The 13,312-nt window shown below is 45.3% G+C and overlaps 1 protein-coding gene across 1 annotated transcript in view; it reads left to right on the forward strand.

Annotated features, from left to right (window-relative positions):
- SH2D4B (SH2 domain containing 4B) overlaps positions 1-2,504 on the forward strand; it is an 81,108-nt gene extending 78,604 nt beyond the window's left edge. Inside the window, exon 9 of the mRNA XM_032311943.1 lies at positions 2,032-2,504. Coding sequence (XP_032167834.1) covers positions 2,032-2,124 — 93 coding nt within the window. The 3' untranslated portion in view covers positions 2,125-2,504. The remainder of the gene's footprint in view (positions 1-2,031) is intronic.
- The last annotated feature ends 10,808 nt before the right edge of the window (positions 2,505-13,312 follow it).

The following is a 13,312-nucleotide window of genomic DNA, read 5'->3' on the forward strand; positions in this document are numbered from 1 at the left end:
AAAATGACAGGATTTTCCAGACAAAACAGAAATGTACTTGTTTAGACAGGAGAATTCTAAAAAATAAGGATAGTGGGGTGAGATTAAACTGGATAATTCTTTACCAATTGCTCAGCAATTTGATTTTTTAGCAGGATCAATATATCCTATGTGTGTTTTTTCAAAGCATGGTCACTGGAAGTAGGCTGCTAAATTTTACATCCCAACTTCATTGCTATGTGTGACTTTGGGCAACTACTAAAGTTTTTGTGCTTTAGTTTTCTCCCTGGTAAGATGGGTTTCCAAACAGCACGCACCTCCTTAGGGTCCCTGGGAGGTTTCATTGAGATATCACTGTGTAAAGTGCTACGGCACTACAGCTGACATTTGTGAGTCATCAGGACGTTGGCTGTTATGGAATTGCGTGTGCTGAGTACACGTACCAACCACATCCACACACGTGCCCTGTGGTTTTCCATGATGGCCACTTACATAGCTTCCAGGTTTCCATCATCACAAACAGGGCTGCAGAGCTTTGCTTGTCCCTGTCCCTTTGGGCACAGGCGCAAGTATTTCTCTAGGATGGATCTGTCGTATTGGAATTGCTGGATGGAGGATGATGCACGTTTTCATTTGAAAAGATCTGCCAGATTGCCCTCCAAAAATGGAGTGCCAACTCATGCTTCTGCCAAAACTAGATGAGGCTGTTTCCCCACACGGCTGCCAGCCCTGGGGATTATCAGTCATTTTAATTTTTTCCCATCAGATCGGCAGATGCTCTATCTCACCGTTGTTTAGCTTGCATTTCTCCAATTACTCCTGACACAGAGGATCTTTTCATATGTTTAATGGCCCTTTGAATTTCTTCTGTGGATCGTCCGTTCCTGTCCATTGTCCATTTTCTGCTTAGATGTCTCCTTTCTTACCGACGTGTCAATTCTTCTGGCAACTAAATTGAGCTTCAGTTATGTCTTTTCTGCTTCTCAGGTTTTCTACTGAGATTTTTATTTTTATTTAAGTGAGTACTCTTTTCATTTATAGGTTCTTTAAAAAAATAATAGCCCATTCTTTTTTTTTTTAAGATTTATTCATTTATTTTGAGGGACACAGAGAGGGAGAGAGTGAGCACATGTTGGGGCAGAGGGGAAGGGGGCATGGAGTGTGAAGTCTGACACGGGGCTCGATTTCATGACCCTGAGATAATGACCTGAGCTGAAACCAAGAGTCCCACGCTTAATGGGCTGTCCCGCCCTGGCGCCCCATAAATAATGGCCCATTCTTATTTCACAGATGATTTATCTTCTTATTCCACTGAGGAGATGAATACCCATCCCTCAAAGGCTCTTACCGTTTGTTTTTATAAACTTGATGTTTTCTTGGGGGGTCAGTTCTGTTGTTGAGTTTGGCATCTTTTGTGTATGGGTATAATGTTCCATAAGTATGTACACATTTTGAGTTATGAGTTGGTGTCTGAACTTTGAATTTCCTGCTTATCCATCAATGGATATAGTCCCTGTTTCCCGAATCCATTCTCTCTATGCTGTAAGGGCTGCTGCTGACAGTGAGTAACTCATCTTTCCGACATGGAAAGTCTGAGCTTTTGTGGACTCTTTGGCCTTCCAATGGAGGGCGGTGCCTCTCCTCACTTCCGGTCTGCCCCTCCTCACTTCCGGTCTGTGGAGGCAAAGACATCTGCAGCCTGGGGCTCCTCAGCCTGTTCCTCTGATAACTTGCTCCAACCCCTGCCTCACCTTCCCTCCTCTGATAATCTCATCCTGTAGGTCTTCTGGGTTTCAAGTACTCTTCAACACCTATCTTTGTTGATGTCCTTCCTTCTTATTTTCCCATATTGGATTTATTTCCATTTTCCCAATATGGCTCTATTTCTTTTTTAAAAAGCAGATTTTTTTTTCTGTCATTTTTATAAATTTGAGTGAGGAGGAGGCAGATACATATTCATAGACTTTCTATCTTGAACTGGTCTCTCTCTGGTGGATGTTTATTTCCCTTGCTTGATTACAAGTAATTCTTCCCTTTTGTTTTTCCTTTTAGGAGGAAATTATCACTGTTTCAGGGGGAGAGCTGCTGCAGGAACCCTGTGGACAGAGGGACAGCCCACCAGACTACCATCTGTTGTTTGAGTGATTTTTTTCCCCCCTTACCAATTGGATTTCTTTGGGTATCCATTTTTTGAACTCAACTTAAGAACTTCCTGGCTCAAATCCTTATGGCCTTCCGGAAGATCCACCACCACCAGCCAGAGGATTAAGTAGATTAGTATGTCTCAAAGGATATGAAATATACGTGCTATTGGTCCCCATCCCTGTGCCGAGGACAGAAATTGCTCTTTGCTGATGCAGCTCTTTCAAGAAGAGTTTAGTTATGACTTCAGAGAATGAAGCCTATTTGCCATGGCCACCCTAAGCTGAGCCCCCAGAGCACATGGGTCATGTTTTAATAATCCAAAATAATTCCAGTGCCGAACTCTGAATGTAACCTGTGGTAGACATTCAATAAATGTTTGTGGAATGAATACAGCTCTTCTGAAAGTCTTCCAACACTAACCAGTTTTTTCTAGTAAGTTATTTCCTACCTGTTCTGTCTATAAAGTCATGGAGAGTATAGACGAAATATTGCAAAGGATTTATATGGAAAATATAGATGCTGAGTCTTTTATGATGTACATTATTGTCCTCATTGATTTTTATCATTGCAATAATTACCTAAGGCTTCTGAGACGCAGCTTCCAGAATAGGTAGCTGATACTGCCCTGCCTTCTTTATTTGCCTCTTCTTCGGCCACCCATCCTTGGTCTTGGAAGCATATTTTGACCCAGATTTTGTGATATTGAGGCAGTGGTTTTGTGTATTCCCATAGATGTGCCCCAAACCTAGGATGAATTATAAATCCAAGAAAGCCTTTTCTCTCTAGGATTTGGCCCTCTTGATACAGGTTACCCGTACGATTACTTCTGCCTTCATGGTCCTTTTGAGTCTGATCCTGCGTTCACTTAATCTGAGTATGGTTTTCATTTCAATGAGATTCTCCCAGTGACTCTTCTGTAACTTTCAGGGAAGTGTCTTCATGCATATTCAGGTTCTCATGTTTATAGACACAGAGACAGCATGTTATGGGTGGAATATTATAGTGGAATCAAGCAGATTTGTGTTCAACTCCCCACCCTGGACTTACAAGTATTTTAATGTTGGCAGCACCATATTTGGTGGGAGTGAAAGGGTGGATGAGCTCTGTGCTTTGTCAGTGGACAGGTGTACCTTACACGATAGTCATGTACCACATCTTGTATGCTCTCCTTCACCTGCTGCCTCCCCTACTCTTCACGTCCTTGGCCACTTGCTTCACCCTGGTCAGTACCACTGCAAGTCGTTCTGCATAGATGTTGTTCTCCGTTACGGGGTACATCAGCTTCATGTGAGCTGAGCCAAAGCCACCTTGCCCATCGGGTGCTTTGGGCCCCTCATCTCCTATTGCTGCAGATGCTGAAGACATCGTGCAACCTTCAAGAGCAGGGCCATGAACTCTGCATATGGTGAACCTTGGATCAATGGGGGACAGCAGATGGTAGATTTCTTCTTTCCCTTTCTTCCGGCTGGGGGGCTGTTTGGACAGGCAGTTCTTCCGACGACCTCTGGGAAGATCGACCTGCAAGACAGAGCAACTCATGATGATGAAATCGAAGAGTGACCAAATGAGGTCCACCCCCTTCCCATCTGCCCCTCCTACTCCTCTGCTCCCCTCTCCTGCTCCTCTGGGCTGGCCACCCCTGAATTGAATATAGGCATTTGCTGCAGGCTCTGCCTTTAAGGGAAGCCAAGGTAAGGACCCATCATCCAAATGTGTCCAATAATGTCAGTCTCCCAGCCTGACTTCTATCTTGCTCTCTCCCAGGGCCCCCGAATGAATAAAACAAAGTGAAGGGGGGATCCTCCTTGAATGCCAAAGTACTTTAAAACCATAATCGATTATGGTTAGATTTTCTTCTAATAGATACTTCTATTCTAGTATCTCCCAAGGAAACGAGTTTTAGTTTTAGTCTTGCTGCTTACAAGCTATGTGACTGTGCAAGACATTCAGCTTCATGAAGGCTCGGTCTCCCGGAGAATAGGATTTTCTGTGTGGCTGCCACTAGTTTTTTTTTTTTTTTTTTTTGTGGGTCAGTGAAATGAGCAGTAATGAAAGCTCCGTCTAAATGGGAGGGATGGCTGATAAGAACCACAGAAACAGCAACAATTATTTCGGGCTTAGCAGTGACGTGGCAGGGGAATATGGTGTGATGATTTTCAAGGTGTTGGAAGAAACTTCTTATTCCAAGCACTAGCAGCCACTCACAGAGCCAAGCAAGCCGGGCTGAGAAACTGAACCCCTGAGCTGTTGTTCCTGTCACCCCTAATTAATATGTGAGAGACAACAGCTGAGTTTTCTATGCCTAACACATTTATTTCATTTTATTTGGGGCCTGCACTTTTCTGCGTGTCTCATATATTTTAGGTTTTACCTGGCCTTAAAATAAATTCCTTGTAAGTTGTCCTGCAAATGAAATTACTGTCTGGAAAACTGCAATTTCATCTTGAGAGTTTTATTATGCTAATAAATGTCAGGATTCTCAAATAAAGGGATTGCCTTTTTTTTTTTTCCCTGAGCCCTACAAATATAATGAAAAATAGTCAGTCAGCTACAAGACTCAGCAGAGAGAAAATTTACAGTCTAGAACTAGAAAGAGAAGTTGTAAAAAATACTATGCAAGTTAATGGAAGATAAATGTCATTGAACGGAAGGGTAACTTGGGGTCCCGGGCAGGGAGTGGCAGAGCTGGAGAGCTGGACACCTGCGGTGCGAGGGTCTAAGGGGCACGGGCTGCAAAGCGGCTCCTCAGGGTTAGAATGGAGCCCGGGACAGGAAGACCCCGATTCCTGGGGAGTGCAGGCCCCTCTGTACCCTTGAACCCTTCATTAACCTCAGAACTCAATTTGAAGCCAGAAGGAACTTTGTTCTGTGACCCTAGGCAAGTGTTTTCAGTTCTCTGGGCCACACTTTCTTCTGTGAAATGCGGTAAACCATGCCTGTCTCAGACGGTGGCTGAAAAAAAGGAACCATGTGGGGGTGCACTAGAAAATCCACATAAAACTTTCGACTCCCCCCAAAACTTAACTGCTGATAGCCTACTGTTGACAGAGGCCTTACTCATAACATGAACAGTCAATCAATACCTACTTTGTATGTCATATATCCTACACACTGTATTCTTACAATAAGGTAATTTAGAGAAGAGAAAATGTTATTAAGAAAATCATACTGAAGCGAAAATGCATCTACAGTACTGTACCGTATTTATTGGGAAAAAGTCCACATCTAAGTGGACCTGCACAGTTCAAACCCACGTTTTTCAAGGGGTCAACTGTCACATAATGTGAGATTTTGTAATAGTAGTGACGAATACTATTTAAGCTGTGTGTATGTGGGTGTGTATGTGGGTGTGGATAGTCATTCTTACAGTCATGCCAAGGGAGACAGACTATCCTCTCCATCTTGTGCCTGGGGAAACTGAGGCATAGGGAAGTTTAGAACTTAAAATGCAGATTCTCCTTTAGTGGCTCTGGGGTGAGGTTGACGGTTCTGTATTTCTTTTCTTTTCTTTCTTTTTTATTTTAGATTTTGTTTGTTTATTTGACAGAGAAAGAGAGCACAAACAGGGGAGCAGCAGAGGAAGAGGGAAGAGCAGGCTTCCTGCTGAGGTGGGATCCCAAGGCAGGGTTCAATCTCAGGACACTGGGATCATGACTTGAGCCCAAGGCAGAGGCTTAACCATCTGAGCCACCCAGGCGCCCCAGAGGTGCTGGGTTTCTAACAAGCTCCCAGGTGCTGCTGATGCTGCTGGCCTGTCTGCCACACTCTGAAAAGCAAGCTTCGAAAGCTGGGCGAGGCAAACTCCAGCCACCGGCCAAATTCGGCTGGCTGCCCTGTCTTCTACAGTCTGAGGGCCAAGAGTGGTTTTTCCATTTTCAGCTGGCTGGAAAAAATTAAAAAGAATAATATTTTATGACCTGTGAAAATTATATTACATTCAAATTTCAGCACTCATAAAGAAAGTTTTATTGGAATATAGCCACACTCATTTGTTGACACCAAGTCGTTGGCTGTGTAGGGCCTGCAAAAGCCTAAAATATTTACTATCTGGCCCTTTACAGAAAAAGCTTGCTGACCCTGGTTTTAAATTATGTGCATATGTTAGGAATTATTTTGCCGTCTTGCTCTGCTTGATCTAAATCTACTCTTAGGAGAGATTCTAACACCATATTTATACTTCAGAGAAGCCGAAGTGAATGTGTTACAGTTCCGGTAGTGTTCCCATTTTAAATATGATACATCTCATCCCCTCTCAAGTAACCAAATAGGAGGCTCCTTTTTTTTTTTTTTTGGGGGTCAGAGGATTTTAACCCAATGCAAGCTGGTCCTATCACAGTTATACAGATACTTTATATGGGCATAGAGTCATTTGCTTTCTAGAATTTACCATGCATCCTGCACTTAACTGTATATGTATCTGTTTTGCCATTTCAATCTACAAGGTCCTGGAGGTCTGACGATGCCCTATTTACTGGTGTGTTTTATTACGCATGGAGCAGCGGATGTTTCGAGTTGTGTTTGTTAGGGATTAGAGACAAATGGACTTTGCAGGTTTCAAAGACGTGATTTACCCTTTACAGGAGCCCTGTAGCTGAAAAGCCCAGGCTGAGCATTATGGCTGCTTTGGGTTGAAATCTTGAATCCACCCCTTTCCGTCCTCAAGCAGAACAGAAAAACAAACAAGCCAAGGAGACTGAAGACGCCCGAGGTAACTCGGCTCCCAGAAAGCGTGAGATGGTTGCGCTGAGAATTGAACAGAAATCACCTCTTGGCAAAGCTGTTCTATGACTTGCAAAACAGACAGCGAAGCCAGAGCAGGCAACAGACACTGAGCTCGAACTCTCCTGGCCAGTTTGCACAGACCCATGGGTTCTCGGAGGACATCGGATGAGCTATTGTGGCAGTAACTGTGAAGGACTGGTTTTTATTGTGGGAAAATCTATGTACTATAAAATGGACCGTTTTAATGCAATTATCGCCACCACTCGTCCATGGAACACTTGCAGAACTGACCCTCCATACCCGTTAAACAATAGCTCCCCATTCTCCCATCCCTCTGGCTCCCAGAAATCTGCATTCAGCTTTCTGTCTGTATTAATTTGATAACTCCATGTTGCTTATTTCAGTGAAATAATTTCCCGATTCGGCTTTTTGTCACTTAGCGTGTTTCTTCAAGGTTCACCCAAGTTGTAGCATGTGTAAGAATTGTCTTTCTTTTTAAGGCCGAATAAATAGCCCCTTGTGGGAATACACCACATTTTCTTTATCCATGGGTCCATCAGTGGGCATTGGCGTTGCTTCTGCCTTTTAGCTCTTGGGTATAATCCCGCTATGAACATGAGTCTGTATCGTAGGGTCCATGTGCTCTACAAGTCCCAAGTTTACAGATTCAGACCAGTCCCCACCAAAGCCATTCCCTATCTCGATAAGTAATCTTGCCTAACTCCCACCTTAGGAGATGTTCCATGATTCCTCTGGTACGGGCTCTCCTTCTGCAACAAGGTAATAAACCTAACTTTGGTTTCGGGTGTGTTCGGGTGGCCTTTAGTGGGTGGGCTTTAAAAGGATGATCTCTGGAAAGCATGGGATCTGTGATAAGCACTTGATAAACGCTGAATGCCTTCTCCCCCTTGACAGCGCTGAGAGCTGCTGTGTAAGGCCCTCCCGTGAATAATAGTATGTGCATTTACGGCCTCATCTCAGAGAATCAGCTCACGCCTGGCCGAGCTCTGAGCTCGCCCCCTTGGAGGCTGTGTAAAGCGGGACATGGTGAGCTTGCAGGGTCACAAGCCGACTCAGAAATGGTGTGCCAGGCGCTCTTCTGAAGGGAAATTTCTTGCCCCAGGGGCACCCAATACCAGAGGCCCAGCAATGAAAGGGAGCCCCTCCAGGGAAGCTGGAGGAGAGGAGCCCTGAGGAGCCCCCATGCCCTAGAGAACAGGGAGACCAGCAGAACTCATCTCTGGTGGACCCTTGACCCATTTGCTAAGGGTCTTTTTTCCTCCCTGGACACCTCTACCACCTGCCCCCCTCCCCTGCCCTGCTGGCAGGAGGAGACAGCAGCAGACTGGGAAAAGTAATTCTTTGGGGTTACCAGTGACCGAAGAAGGACAGAAGAGGCAGCCACAAACAGGAAACAAGGGGTATCAGCAAAGGAAGAGAGCCATGAAGGTGTGTAAGTGTCTGTGCATGTGCATGTGAGGCTAAAAGCCTTAAATATGATCCACAGGGGTAGTTCACACCTAGACATGGGCTGGGTGTGTGTGTGTGTATGAAGTCCTGATAGGTGCCCTTCAGCATACTATCCTGCACCCCACCTTTTATCATACAAACTAAACATTTGCACAACCAAATTCATCACAAGAGACACATTCTGCCCAGATTCTCAGCCACTAGCCAAGCGCCTTGGACACTTCTGCAAGCCTATGGGGCAACAGCAGTTCATGCCTATAACTTGGGTGTTGACCAAAAATTCAGCATACACCCTTTTTATATCTCTCTTTCTGAATCTTTTCATCAAATTTTATATTGTTGACTACCTTTCATGTCCTCTGCGCACGTCTCTGGGTAATTTCTCATTTATTCTCATGTCTTCCTGGAGTTTCGGTGGGTTTTTCCATTGGACTTCTTCTGATTGGCTGAGATGACTGTCCTTCGTGATGGTTCTTTTTCTCCCAGGGCAGCTGCTGGTCAATTTGATGAGAGGAGGGACCCACCCCCTTATATGTGGTGTGGGTATTCATCACAGCCTCAAATTTCTACTGGTTGTGGGTTGTTGAACACAACTACAGAAAGTTCTCTGGGGTAATCAAGCCTCTCCCCTCATTTCCAGTTTCTAAGGATTTATGAAAAGTAGGACATATTGCTAAGCCAGCACAACAAACAGAATGGTCAAAACATTACAAAAATTAGTATTCTAATAAATAATTAAAAAAAAAAAAAAAAAAAAAAAAGCACACCACCCCAAAACCCATCTGTGAGCTAGTCGCCCAGAGTCTGACTCTAGCATACTATTTTAGGAACAAATCCAACACCTCCCCAAGTCTGCCTAACAAAATACCGTTTTCCATTAACAGTGTAGCAATTTGTTCAAGAGGCATGGAATCCCTGAACAAATGGGCCATCGGGAAACTAATTAATGACACTCTGCATTAGACACATTCTTAACCTTAAAAAGCAGACACTAACTCATAGCTGAAACAGAAACGCAAAATCATTTTAGGAACAACTTAACTTTTATTACTTAGTGCATACCGGGGGAGGAATACTTTGCATTAAAAGCACTTACCTGACATGTCTCTGAAGCAATGGAGTCCAGGCGGGAAGATGTAGCACACAGAGCCCTTAAAGAGGAATGTCACTATTCACAATAGAGATTTATGTTCTCAATTAAGTAATTCAATTATTGGTTTGAGGGAGGGACCATTTGTCCCAGCAATTTAAAAAAGCCCCGAACACTAATTTTTTAGCCAATTGTACTCAGAAGTACGGTGGGGGCCCAAGAAAGGAGAAAAAGTTAGAGACACATTTCATGGGCGTTTTCTCTTGTCTCTTGTTTTTTACTTCTTCATGGAATCATTTTTCGATGCTATTGGGTATGTCATCTGTCTTTGTCCAGAGACCCTGAGAGTGGCCGGGAAAAGATCTAGCGGATGTTGGTGTCTCTGTTAGTCAGAGTCCTAATAGGGAGAAGGCGGGGAGCCCCAACACAGGATCATTTGATGAGGTTCATTTGCAAAGGTGAGGGTGCAGGGGAGCTGTACTGGAAACAGTGACCTGTGGCTTAGTAGCTGTCGCGCCCCTCCACCCCTCGCCCCCCAGGATGGGGAGGAAGCAGTTGCACTATGTATGAGGAGGGAGATACACATGCAACTGGCCATTTTGAGAGTCAGGACTGTGTCCAGGGACAGAGCCAGCTTCGGTGACCTTGAGGATAGTCTGCCAGGGCCATAAATAAATACCCTGACTTCACCCTCCTTCCTCCCTCTAATTTCTGCAGCCTGACCAGTGACTGAACTGGCCTAATGCCAGAGGGTCTGAAGTTCTTGGTGAAGTCTACCCAGGCGGGCCTCCCAAGGTAGAGGAGACCAAAGGTCCACCTGGGCGGCAACGTTCGTCCAACATTGTCTCAGCTTCCCTTACCAACCTCGGTCTGCTCATGTACTCAGAGATCATATCTCTGCCTGCTCTCCTGTTCCATCTGCCTCTGTCAACTTTGCAGCACCTCATACCGAGTCTGTTAATGGGCCTCTTCATCTTGCTTTGAAGGCTGACACCATCATCTCATTATTTAACTTCTGGCTTTTAAACTTGGCTGTGGTGTTTCCGTGCAGGTGACCCTCACCTTTCCCTCCATACCTGAGGAGACAGGCAGCGGGGCAGGGGTCCCTGGGCTCCGGGATGGCAGGCTGCTTCATCCTCTAGACTCTGACATGCCCATTTTGATGGAATTTGTGGTGAATTTCGTGTTTAGTAATGAACCCGTTCTTAGTATGTTTCTGTCCTGGCTGTGGCCATTTGACCACTTTCGGGGTCTCCAAAGATAGAGTAGCAATTTGGGAGGCTCATCAGAAGTACACATCTGGAGAGTACACTCTGAGCATCTCTAGAGGCTCTTCAGCTGAGCCTGTGGCCAAAGGTTCCCGCGCAGGTCCCTCCAGACCTTGCTGTTGGAGGAACGGGAAGACTGGGGCCCACCTACTGGGCAGCTCTGCCTACCTTCTCCGTGCAGTTGCTTTCCAGTTTAGGCAAGACCAGGCGATGACTACGCAAAAATGGCGGTTGTCTTTTCTTGATTGGTGCGTCTGAGCATGGGCTGAATCATTAGCGTGATTTCTGGAAAATTAGAAAGAAGTGAAATTTAACTATAGTTTGGACTTCTGGCTGAGCCTGATACCGCTGTGTGTGAAATTCAGACAGCACAGGAGGACAGAAAACATACAAGGAACGAGGGGAAAGAGCCTCAATGGTCTGCTTATGTCTGTCCAGCCAGCGAATTGTCTCTGTGCAGGATTACATGCCAGGACGAAGAAGAAGGTCTGAGATGGTCTCCAGTGTCTGGAGATCAGTATCTAGAGTCTGAGAGGTACTCACATGACAATATTCCAGGGATCTTAAAAGCAACCAAGCAGACAGACAGACAGGCAGTGTCTAGAGATGCTGATACTTTGGTCTGGCCTGGGGCCTCCGTATCAATATAGATTAAGGAAATGGGAAATAACTCTATGTGTTAGAGGTTAAGTGTCCCCTCTGTGGGGCACAGGATAGTGTGGACACGCTGTATTGTTGGGGATGATGCCATTTACAGTCTTCATGGCTTCAGGTATCCGAGCAAGCAATGAAACCTTAATTTTATGTATTTAAAACTAGTTTATGTCAAGTTCCCAATCTGCAGAATCAAACTTGGTTATTTCAGGTTAAAAATCAGTCAATTCACAATCCCATCTTCTTCGTTGGATGGATTAACAGCATCAGGGGATTGGTGACTCTTCCTGGTGTGGGCTGGGGCTGGCTGGAGATGTTCCTTCCCAGTCAACATCCACCAGATGTAGCCCTATCCGATGATGGGGTTTGTCCTGCTTTCCTGCCAGACCCTGGTGGATGTTCCCATCTTGTTTCCAGACGTGAAATTCACACTGCCTCTACTGATAGTCTTGTTCTGGCTTCAGAGCCCCAGCAGGTCCACCTTCTCTCAAAGTCACCCAAGGAAAAAAAAATCTGTCTGCTTTCTGAGCTTTCTTTTTTTTTTTTTTTTTTTTTTTTTAAAGATTTTATTTATTTATTTATTTGACAGAGAGAAATCACAAGTAGACAGAGAGGCAGGCAGAGAGAGAGAAGCAGGCTCCCTGCTGAGCAGAGAGCCTGATGCAGGACTCGATCCCAGGACCCTGAGATCATGACCTGAGCCGAAGGCAGCGGCTTAACCCACTGAGCCACCCAGGCGCCCTGCTTTCTGAGCTTTCTATACCCAGATGTATGGAGACTCTGTGCAACCTCCTGGATCCATCCTTCTAGGTACATTCATGTGGCCTCTCTCTCTCTCTATAAATTTGCAGGATTTGCCATTGGGCTGGAGGACCTGGAAGGAACCTGAAGCTGCAGTTCAGTTGAAAGACTGCCTGCTTGCAGAATTCCCTCTTGCTCAGGAGAGGTCAGTCTTTTGTGCTATCCAGGCCTTCAACTGATTGGATGAGGCCCACCCTCATTATGAAAAGGAATCTGCTTCATTCAAAGTGATTTAAAGGTTAGTCTCATCAAAAATACCCTCACAGAAAGATCCAGAATAGTGTTTGACCATATATCTGGCACTGTGGCACCATCAGTTGACATATAAAAATAACCATTGCTGTGGCCATGAACTCTAGAAACCAATGGCAGTGCTGATGACACGACTTGGGCCACAGTGACCCTACGGAGGACTTTACTTGGTGCTTCCCTTTCATGGTGGTCTGCCACATCCATGCCTCAGAATGGAAGGTCCCAGATCTCTCTAGCATCTGGAATCGTGCCTTTGCTAAATCACCCCACCCTGGTTCTTTATCCTAAAATGGGTGAGAGAGATTGCCCCAGGGGCTCTGCTCTTTTTCTGAGGTTGCCAATTCAAAGGCATAGGATTAAAAATAGCCCTCTTTCCCGAGTCAGCCTGGATGAATTCCTCCCGGGGCTCTCCCATGAAAGCACATCTGTCAGGGGCTTATGAGCCTGTCCAGTCCTATCTTCCACTTGCTAGTAGGTAAAGAGAAGTGAGCTGCTGTAGCAAATTGGCTGTGTCCTTTGGGTATTTTATGGGACTTCTGGAAGCCCTCTGCATTAGCTCCAGCTTCTTTCCTCCTCCTAAGAGGGCGGGTAGTTGTAGGCTAGATGTGTCTGGGAACTCCATATGCTTGTTCACCTTCTAGAGGGAATACACCTTTCAGTGTGTTCATTCCACACTGGATCCTTTCTAATGACAGGAGTACTTTGACCTTGGAAACTCCAAGAATTCTTTCCTTGGACAGAGACAGTGTGGCCAGGACCTGCAAGACAATAAAGGGAATGACGGTTCGGATTGGGATCACTGGCCTGTGCTTGTTTACCCCCTGTCTGGGTCTGTGCCCATCTCTGCTGCTTCATTTTGCCCCCCAGAAGCATACACGCCCATCCTAGCCAGCCCTTATCCACTTTTTGGACATTTCCTGGATGCCTGCTA

Source organism: Mustela erminea, chromosome 14, assembly GCF_009829155.1.
Source record: "Mustela erminea isolate mMusErm1 chromosome 14, mMusErm1.Pri, whole genome shotgun sequence".
Lineage (NCBI taxonomy): Eukaryota > Metazoa > Chordata > Mammalia > Carnivora > Mustelidae > Mustela > Mustela erminea.